Source organism: Rhodamnia argentea, chromosome 3, assembly GCF_020921035.1.
Source record: "Rhodamnia argentea isolate NSW1041297 chromosome 3, ASM2092103v1, whole genome shotgun sequence".
Taxonomy (NCBI): Eukaryota; Viridiplantae; Streptophyta; class Magnoliopsida; order Myrtales; family Myrtaceae; genus Rhodamnia; species Rhodamnia argentea.
The window spans coordinates 25,436,595-25,447,116 of NC_063152.1; the positions used below are offsets into that span (position 1 = coordinate 25,436,595).

Here is a 10,522-nt window from a genome sequence, read left to right on the forward strand (position 1 = left end):
GTGGGAAACATTTTCTAAAAGATGATGGCTTGTATATTTCATTTGCGAAAATTATTTAAATATAAATTATTATCAATGATGAAAATATTTTCAATTGACTAATTATTTCACGCGATGTAAGCGATTATTTTTAGACTAACATTTTTCAAATGGTCGTTTTACTCAAGTTTATGTACGCGCTGCCCGCATGAATCATCTATTTACACCGTCTTATGAATTAAGGAATGTGGACGAAGAGCGCGAGAGCGATTGAGCATGGATGGTAGTACTAGATTATGCAAACCTTAAATTAAGGCACGGCGATGAAAACAAAATGGAACTTTGACTGAAAATGAAAGTGGAAATAACAAATAAGTAAATCTGTCTAAGTAGTTTTTTTTTTTTTTTTTGACTTCATACTCTCGGATTATTTGAATCACGTTTGTCCAAATGTGAGGCGGTATAATTCTCTAGAAAAATCACTAACTTTGCTTGAAATTTGATTTTCACCCTACTTTTTTTTTTCTTTTAATCCTAATGACGCCGTCAAAGATCCGATGTGTCGTTTAATGTATACATCATCTCCATAATATCTATTAGCGTAAAACCGAGGCGTGTGAAGCGATGCCGTTCCGTTTAAATGCAAATGCTGCCTCAAAAAGTTTGGGATAGAATTGAATTTCGAGAAAAAAAAAAGTTAGTGATATTTTAGGAAATTAGGCCCGATTTCGTGTGATGGTTATACCTTTGTGATATTGTCTGGGTTTAAGCTATAAATAACAAAGAAAAAATTTTATGGTTAGTCGTTGAATTTGCATATTCTAAGTTAATAAATTATCTCGACAAAAAAAAAAAAGGTTAATACTTTATAATCCTCCATGAATTGTAGTATAGATATATATAATGAAGAAGAGAGAGAGTGGATCGAGCTGAGCTCAAGAATGGTGGTGGTGCAATCTCTTCTTCCACGGATCCTTCACCTCCCCATCCTCCCCAGACCCACCAACGCTCTCTTCTTCCTCCGCCTCTCAAACCCCAAACCCGCCTTGAACCCTTCTTCACGGCCCTTCTCCACCCTCCTCAGGTCCACCCTCGTCGCCCCTCCATCTCTGGACGAAGACGCCGACGACCCCCTCCTCGCCGCCGCCGTCCCTCACATCCCCGCCGACCGCCTCTTCGTCCCGCCGGAGACCGACTTCCCTGCCGGCGACGGCGACGCCACGTCCCTGAGCGCCAGGGTCTTGAAGGGCTCGAACATCGTGCTGAGCAAGTACGCGAGGGACGCGCAGGTGGTGCAGGCCGAGTTCGTCAAGAGCAGCGTGAGGACGGAGGACTGCCCCTCCGACGGGCTGCCCGAGTTTGCGCTCGTCGGGAGGTCCAACGTTGGGAAGTCGTCGTTGCTCAACTCGCTTGTCCGGAGGAAGCGGCTGGCTCTCATTTCGAAGAAGCCCGGTAAGTGCGGCTGACTTGTTTGTGTTAATTCCCATGTGAGGGAAGAAGAGAAATCTTGGGTACTTTTGCAAGAGATTCGCCTGGTTTGTTTTGAATATGTGTGCGAGTTTATCCATTTCTTGGATTTGTTTGGCAGAATATAAGACCTTTGCTTGTGAGTTGAGAAAATTCTCATGCTTTATCGGTTCTTTTCTTATATGAAGATATTTGAGTTGCTGAAGATGAGTGGAAATTGCCGCTTCTGTGTAGTTTATGCTGTTTGAGGTTCATTGAGAAGATATTGCGTTGATTTTTTTTATTGTTCTGTTGTTTTGTTAATGTAGGGAAGACACAGTGCATTAATCATTTCCGGATCAATGATAGCTGGTATTTGGTGGATTTGCCGGGATATGGGTATGGCTTAGAAACTTTGCTTACTTGTTCTTTTCATTATGCTCAACAATATTCTTCAGTTGCTGTGTGGGGGAAATCTCTATGTTTGCTTTAACTTGGGCATTCCCTCTTAATTTGAAACTCGAGTGTTAAAGCTATATTTTTAAAGGTTCCTTCTTTGGCTAGATTGTGAACCTTGTGATAATTATGCGAGGTTGTTTTCTTTCATGCTTTATTCTGTCTGTTGTGAAATTTATGTTGCTCTGGTTATGTGTTTTACATATGATTTGTTTGAGTTATTGTCTAATCCATGGGATTTTTGGTTTGTTTGATTGTGTGATTGTGTATTGTAAACAGGTATGCTTCTGCACCTCAAGAACTGAGAACAGATTGGGACAAATTTACCAAAAACTATTTCCTAAATCGCTCCACATTAGTCGGAGTTTTCCTTCTCATAGATGCCAGCATTCCTGTGAAGAAAATTGACCTTGAATATGCCAGCTGGTTGGGTCAAAATCAGGTAATAATCATTTCACAGATGGTGAAGAAGGTGCATCTTTGTAAAAATATGTCAAGCAGCTTCATTTTGGATGCAGAGTATATATACTCGTTGATTTGCTTCTTCTTTAGGTACCTATGACACTAGTCTTCACCAAATGCGATAAGAGGAAGAAGAAAAAGAATGGAGGGAAGAGACCTGAGGAAAATGTTCAGGATTTCCAGGAGTTGATACGAGGTTTCTTTGAAACAGCTCCTCCATGGATTATGACCAGCAGCGTTACAAATCTGGGTCGAGATGAGGTATTGCTGCACATGGCACAGCTGCGGAACTATTGGCTAAAGCACTAATCAAGCAAACATAGCGCCTTTTCCCCCTCATCTCACACCGTTTACGTTATTACCGATTCAATCAATGATCCCCAAGTTAGGAAAGACTCTGCATTGCAGCCTGTTGGAGAGGGAAATCCAGATCCTGATACATATTAAACGCTGAAAGTACACTTTGCTTAGAGGGGCCTTGTTGGATGCGAATCTCTTTTTAACTTTTATAATAATCTGTAAAATGGTCAGATTGTTATGTATAACTCTTGTATATAGTTCAAAGCTGTTGTTCTGTGCAAACTGCAACCTAAGGAAGCAAGGCAAAGGACTGATGGTTATGTTAGTGTATCATGCTTATGAAGTGCCTATACTGGACTTAGGCATAAATGATGAGAAGCTTTCGATGATTGGAAAATGCTAATATTGTTTGGCACTGAATGATTGTTAAGTTGATGAAGCAAACTAACGTCGGCCGGTTTAGTTTTTGTGGCCGTGTTCAACGATGCTCGGAAGAAAGAGCGGGGATTATGAATAAGCCCACGTCACGTGCATCCTGATGTTGCTAGTTCCAAACATATTGGCTCTTCCAACGATGGGTTTCTTTTCTGACTCTGGTGGCCTCGATGTGCTCTTATGGTCTTGTTGTTTACCTTTGAAAGACAGCAAAACACTTTGAAAGACGAGTAAATTCCAATCTGCAGGTCAACTGGTAGACCTTCAATGGAAAGAGTTATTCTCTTCCAATGTGTTACCCGTTATTTCAGGCTTCTCTCGGCTTCTAAACGAATAAGGAAAATGAAAATTTCCCGAAATATAAAAAATTTGCCGCAAAATTGAAAAAAAAAATGAAACTAGGAAAAAAAAAGTGAAATAAAAAAGTGGTGGTTCAATTGAAGGCGAGCCCGCTGGGCCACGTTGGGCCTTTAGAGCTCCGGCCTGTTATCCTCCCACTGCCGGGAGGGGGAGGTTGTCGCTGCTCTGTGAAGCCAGCCTAGCGCAGTCCCCTCCACTCTAAGGCCCGCGAAGCCCGAACCTTCGTCCGAGTCCCGCGGGCCAGCTCCGGGCTTGGAACGGGCAGGCTAGTAAACAGCCAAATCGGGCCCGGCCCAGTTGACTAGCACAACGTTCCACCACTTTATGGCGCCCCCACTTGGGTTACAAGCTCTCGTGAGTAAGCTCGGCGCTATCTTGGTAGCTTTCTTTGTGATATAAACTGAATTTTGTACTAGGAAAGAAGCAATGTGGGACATTAAAGTGAGGGCTGCTACTGTTGCAGTTGCTTTCGAGGTAGTTCACATCTGGGTTTTCGCAGTAAGGGCACAAAATGACATGCCAGGATATCGAGTTGATCTTCGGTGGGTTAATCTGAATCATGTGAAGCCGATCCTCGAGGCCATAGAACTCTCGTGTTTCCGAAACTTCCACGCATCTGCTTAGTGTATGCATGGCATGAATGAGAATACTTAAAACTGAATGCATTTCTCGTCTCCATCACATCTCCTTTGCCGGACGGAAAAAGAACCCAAAGCCGGTGTCCCTTTGATGAAAGCTGAAAACGCCGATTACATCTTCTTTGACTAAACTTCATGGCCATCAGTTGGCCTCTTGTAACTTTTACTACTCAAGTTGCTATACTTGGTAAGATTATTGACAGAACGCTGTACTTGCCTAGCATTCCGACTATCTCAAGTACTGAATTCATCGTATAAATCACATAGGTTCATTCAAGTGTTGAACTTCCAATTTGCATGCAAAGAAAATACAGTATTTCTGAACTTTGACTGTGATAGAAACCGTTGTGACATAAACACAAAATGCACAATGGCACTGTAACGTGATCCTGTCTTCAACAGTTGTGCACACCAGTCTAAAACGATGCTCTCCTATAAGAACTGTCGGTGGTATACTCTTGGCAGATACTTGCCACAAAATTCCTGTAACAGGATATCATACAACCAGCAAGCACCTACCACTCCCGCGCAAAAGAATGAGTGTCTAAATACACGTTGCCAAATGTCCAGGACAAAAAGTGGCTCCTCTAGCGGACGCGAACCACTTCAATGTCATAGACCAACCATGAATCAGGAGGAACTGTATGACAGGTTCCTGTATTCGCATAGCTGCATCCAATCAAACGGTTACATTGAGGCAATGAAAATGGTAGACTGGAAAACATATGCCGACTGGAAAACATATTTAACTATTAAGTACCTCAAAGAGGGTGGAATAGTAAGCCTTCTTTTGCCACCAATCCGCATGCCTGAGAAACAAAAATCATCCACGCATATGATATAAACGATCAAAGGACAACATTACCAATGAGAAATCAACAAAAAGATTTATGACTAAGTAATACCATCAAGGCCATCATCCCAACCCTTCATAACTTCTCCAGAACCTGAGCGATACAACAAACCCGTAAACAAGATTGAAAATTTTAAAAGTTGCACTTATACTTTTAAGACCATCCTCGAAAGAAGTTTAAGATCAATTAACCAAGAAAATATTGCCATCCCATCAAAGACATACCTAGGCAGAGTTTTAAGGGTTTTCCACCGATAGTTGAATCAAATACCCGTCCATTATCCATAAACTTGCCAACATAGTGAATGCTAATCTGAAACCAAAAAAAATAAATATTGATCTAACTGTTATTGTGCACAGAACGATTAAAGAAACCAAATTCCTGTCAGATCAACTCCAGTAAATAGTTCACAGCTTACTTTTTTACCAGGAGCAACGACTTTACCATCAGGATTTCCAATTTCAAGCTCCTCAATTGTTAGTCCATTTGGCAGCTTCCTAACTCGGCAGTCATCTTCAGCATCCCTGTCTTTCATCTCAGTGTCCAACCTGACCTTTTTGTCTGCTGGTAAAATATTCTCTTGGTTTATTATGGCTGCCTCGCTATGCTGGGCTCTATCCTTCTTTTTCTTCTTCTTCTTTACGTCTTTCTTCTCAGAATTTCCTCCATCAGTTACTTGCTGAGCATCAAGAGCCAAATTCCTACACATCATGCACATAACCTAATGATTTATGCTTGTTAAAATAGTTATAAACATGACTTTTCATTCCTACTACGAAAGAACTGTCCATATACAAATATAAGATATCCCATTAAGGGAAAAACAGGGGGTTTAAACAGAAAACTACATAGATCAAAATGTTTTGCAGATGGAAAACTGAGAAATAATCGTTCATTATAGATTCGCTCTTAGAGTTAGTAATTCATTATCATGTGCCACGATAGTTCTGATTCCATTGCACATGGCATGACATTTCGGACACCTGGCAAAGATTATACTAATGCTGAATGAGATTATACTATTGCTGCATGTTCATGAATTCAGCGGGTTTGGATAATCAAAGGCCTAAAGAACGAAGAAGTACTCACTCTGGGACAACTGGGTTCACATTGCTCTCAACAATGCCCTCTTCTTGTTGAGACTTCTCATTTGCACGTTTTTTTTCTTTTTCTTTTTCAAAGCATTTTGATTGGTGGCCTCATCAGATGTCAGGAAGAAACCATTGACTTGACCAGCTTCGCTGCTTGAATAATAGATTGCCACGGCCAGTTCAACCCCCCGCCCAAAAAAGTGCAACAAGCATCATGCAGGATTCAAAGTGAACATGGCACAATAAAGCATTTGAATAGTGTACATTCATTTACTACACAAAGCATAAAAAATACATACTTATTGGCACCCGCGATCCCATGACCTTGCCAGGCTTGATTTTCCTTGAGCTTATCATGAGGATTAGCCTTATCAACTGCAATAGGGGACTCTATAAATTCTTCATTTCTCTTCCTCTTCATCTTTGTACCAACTTCAGAGATCCCACTGGAGAAGGTAACAGGTTGTCAAATGCACAAAAGATAACCATATTCATAGTATAGAGGCATTTTGCACTCCAGAAATGACAAAAGGAAAGACATCTGTCTATCTAGGAGACGAGATAGAAAGTCATAATGATATATGAGGACTGCTGAATAATGGACAAAGAGCGTCCTCTTTCAAAAGACAAATTAGGATCTATTCAATATGCTTGAAAATGTAGCACGGCACTTCACTAATTGTCCACACTAGTCACCTTTGAGGTTTCTCTTCTGGGCCATCTATCTTGGAATCTTTCGCTGCATGCTTTTTCTTAACCAAGGAGGATGTAAAGAATGAATCTTCGTCTTCACTTTCTGATGCCTGTGCCTTGGCCTTGTCATCAACAATGTTATACTGTTCAAGACTACCTTCCTTACCAGAGTCACTGGGATGATGTTTCTTTCTAAGTCTTCTTTGTCTGCCTTTCCTCTCCCTAGGTTTTCCATTATCTGATTCCTCATGTACTGCAATTATAATATCATAAGACAAACACCTCAAAATGAATGTACCATGAATGGAATATGCTGTACATCTTGCATACAGTACAAAAGAGGATGAGACAGCGATTAAAAGACAAAGCAATAAGGATGAGGTAACTATTAACCTTCACCACATGAATAAGTAAACCTTATCTTCAATTATAAGATTTTAAGTCCCTTGTCAGATCTAACGACTCAGTATGTTTGACATAGGTTTGCTGACATAAGGAACAGAGTTTCAGATTACAATGAAGAGCAAGGCAGGAGAAAAGTTTGTGTTTCATCTACACTTTCTAAACATCATTGCAAAACTCAGTCAACTAAGTTCATATGCAGAACGAAAATCAAATCAAGCTCAGAGAACTTGGAAACAGCTATTGACAAACAGATCTTCCAATTGCCCCAGATAATTGGCAGCTTTGCATGAAGTACAAACCTGTCATCCAGATTTTTATCACTCAGTTCTTGAGGGTAAACAATGACAAAGTTCCTAACTTCTTTTTCCTTTTTTTTTCTAAATATTTAACATTATACTAACAAGATGAACTCTTCTCAATCAACCAAAACCAATAATTGGGAGGCAATTAATTAATAATAGCATCCAAGTGTTTAAAAATCCCAGTTGAGTGGATCTCTGTGTATCTAACCCTGCAAATAAACTACAACTATGCATGCGACCAAGCAAAATAATATCAAGGAGAAGCAAACCATATTTCTCATGTAATATGGGATGCCAAAAACTACAAATAGATAATCCACCACCAATTGATAAAAATTAGCTGGCTACAATTTGATACATTTAAGTGGTCTTTTCTCTTACAGTCTCTTGAATTGGTACTAAGATATAGGATCATAATGAAGGAGATAACTGCCAAACCATCATTAGAAATAGACCATCAGGTGAAATCGCCAAACGTTACAGAATGTGCTTTGCACCGAAATACATAATATGTATCATTTTGATTGAGAAACTAATAAGTCCCTCATAGTTTAGTGCAAATAAAAAGAAACAGGTAAGTGGTGAAGTACCATCATCATTTAGCGAAGGAGAAGGAGAAGGAGAAGGTGAAGATACTTTTGGATCATCATCGTCAATGAAACTACCGTCATACTCATCTTCATCATTGGATCTCTCTGTATCAGTCCCTGCTATGTCTTCACCGTACGATTCTCTAACGATCATTGTAAAGGAGGAAGACCTCGAGAGAAATGCATGGGATGGCACAGCATTTTAACTCTTTCTATGACGTCATCTAAGAACAATTCCACGTGAAAAAAGTTATCACCTTTATCAACTAAAACAACTCATCTGAACCCAATGAAATTTCGTCCGTGTCCATTCTCAAGTAAGGTTTTCATTTTAGGTATCAACACATATCTTGGAATATGGTTCAAAAAGAATACATCAAGATAGGGAATGAAACCTAAAAGGCTTAATAAAAGGATACGACTCATCATCTGCAGCATAATGTTGACCACTTCCCAGGTAGAAACCGGAGAGGTGCACACTCCGAGGGCCAACAACTGAAAAGATGACTTCCTCAGCTTCCTCAAATTCCAAATTTAGTTGAGACGATTCAGCCCGGTCAGGAAACAAAGAGCACAGAAAAACAGGACTCTTGTTCCCCACATTACACTGAACTATGCTTTTGTTCGTGGCAGAACCAATCCCCAGTGTCGCCTGTCCAAATGATGTCACTTTATCAACTAAACCAATCAAAAAGGAAAACAACTACGGTTCTTTCCTCAGCTATCGACTCCATGTACACAACCGGTTCGAGAAAGCACACGGTAAAGCATCAAAAGACACGCAGCAAAGACACTTGAGCCTACTAAACAAAACAAAACACACACACACACACAAACACACAAAAAAAAACAGAGCAAAGAACAAAGATTCTCACCCATTCATTACCTGTGAGATATGGAGCCTTTGTCTCCCTACGTTTGACGGATGAACGAAGGGTTTACCGGGTTTCACCTCGACACCTGAATAGCCAAAGATGTCACGCTCATCCCGTTCACGGAGTTGGATACGGCATAGGCTGATAAAGAGCTTCACTTGCGAATTATGAGCTCAATTAAACTATCGATTGAAATCCCCAGTTCAGCTGAAGATTTCACTCTTAAGAAGAACCCATTTGGCAAAAAACTAAATCCCCGTCCTATTCCCGCGCTTTCTCTCACGCACAGAAGCGATGAAATCCCGAGAAAGGCCAAAAAGAAAAAAAAAATGAGAGAGGGGGAAGAAGAAAGCGGCAGAGAAAAAGCTACAAACCCCAGAAAGCCATTGTCGTGCGAGATGGAAGCACCGACGGACGCGGTCGCGGAACCCTAGAGGAGAAGAAACGGGCGGAAGCGAAGCTAACTGGTGATTGCAGCGTATCCTCTCCTTCAACTCCTTTCGAACACAGGGGGGAAGAAGATCGTTTCAATTAGGGCTTGAGGTTTGGCGGGACAAAAGGAAATGGGAAGAGAGAGAGAGAGACATAGAGACGCTGACGTCATCTGATTTAGGCGCAATGCAAAGGCTCAATTTTTATTTCCTTTTTCCTTTTTCTTTTGCTCTAAGTCCTCTTTTTCTCTTTCTTAGAAAATGGCTATAAAAACTTTTCTTTTTATACCTCCAAAACTTTGTTTATTAATGGTAAAGAATTTTCGACACATGGTAAAAAGGTCGTGGTTAGTCTACTAAGCGAATCGTCTGGCCACTTCAATCTCGAACATTTATAAAAAATTCCACAGCAAATTCATGAATACATCTAAAACATCACGCGAGCACGCCAAAAATTATAAGTATTTCTCAAATTGCGCAACTTTTAGGTAGGTGTTTTCATTAATTCTCTTTAAATGGGAAATTTAGGTTTTTGGTATTTTTTTTGAATATATTTAACTAAACATTCTTTTTTTTTGTTCCAGCTTTTTTAGGTAGACGTTTTCATTAAAAAAAAAATCCTTTTTCCAAACGGAAGGTTTAAAGGGGGATGGTGGTATGGTGGCTTACAAAAAGTGTTTAGGTTAACTTGAAAATTTTTTGTTTCTTTTTCTTAAAGTGTTTTTTGTAAAAGTGTGGCTTGTGTTCGACACTTTTAGCAAGGAGTGTTACCCTACAGGCCCTTATGCTCTTTTTCTAGCTCGTAGAAATACTAAATTGTATTTGACCCCCAAAAAAAAAATGAAATACTCAATCGGAATATAACCCGTTATGTCTTTTCTAGTGCGATACATTCTATGAAGTGGTCAAAGATGGGTTTGACCATAGTGACGTCACAAATCTTTTGCTAGTTTTTTTTTTTTCTGAAGAATTATTGGTAAACAAAATGTAGTTTCTAGTTTGTGATAAAAGTCATTCATGGTTAAAAAAGGAAAAGCCCAATTAGGGTAGCCGTCGTCACTCTTTAGCAACATGTCATTTGTGTTCCGTAAATAACTAGTAAAAGCGTCTGCATGTGGTCGCTGACCAAAATATGCAATTTATAAAATGTCGACGTCGTTTTGAATTTGCTTATCTCAGTTATGAAGGTCAAGAAATTTAGCGGA

The 10,522-nt window shown here is 40.0% G+C and overlaps 2 protein-coding genes across 2 annotated transcripts; one reads left to right on the forward strand and one right to left on the reverse strand.

The window, feature by feature from the left end:
- Positions 1-881: 881 nt before the first annotated feature.
- LOC115756395 (GTP-binding protein At2g22870) lies at positions 882-2,968 on the forward strand. Its single transcript, XM_030696148.2, has 4 exons — positions 882-1,431; positions 1,755-1,824; positions 2,161-2,323; positions 2,434-2,968. The coding sequence occupies exons 1-4, from the start codon at positions 921-923 to the stop codon at positions 2,650-2,652; spliced, it is 963 nt and encodes a 320-aa protein (XP_030552008.2). The 5' UTR covers positions 882-920; the 3' UTR covers positions 2,653-2,968.
- Positions 2,969-4,429: 1,461 nt separating this feature from the next.
- Positions 4,430-9,453, reverse strand: LOC115756394 (peptidyl-prolyl cis-trans isomerase FKBP43). Its single transcript, XM_030696144.2, is given in 13 exon segments — positions 4,430-4,745; positions 4,837-4,885; positions 4,982-5,023; positions 5,155-5,242; positions 5,349-5,631; positions 6,020-6,084; positions 6,087-6,174; positions 6,321-6,467; positions 6,718-6,967; positions 8,012-8,154; positions 8,431-8,663; positions 8,898-8,971; positions 9,261-9,453. Coding segments are annotated over 13 exon segments (1,557 nt in total). The 5' UTR covers positions 9,274-9,453; the 3' UTR covers positions 4,430-4,663.
- Positions 9,454-10,522: the final 1,069 nt, after the last annotated feature.

Coding starts and splice junctions, on each gene's coding strand:
- LOC115756395 (XM_030696148.2), top strand. CDS start 921: ATGGTGGTGGTGCAATCTCTTCTTCCACGGATCCTTCACCTCCCCATC. Junction 1,825..2,160: donor GTGGATTTGCCGGGATATGG/GTATGGCTTAGA, acceptor TATTGTAAACAG/GTATGCTTCTGCACCTCAAG. Junction 2,324..2,433: donor GCTGGTTGGGTCAAAATCAG/GTAATAATCATT, acceptor CTTCTTCTTTAG/GTACCTATGACACTAGTCTT.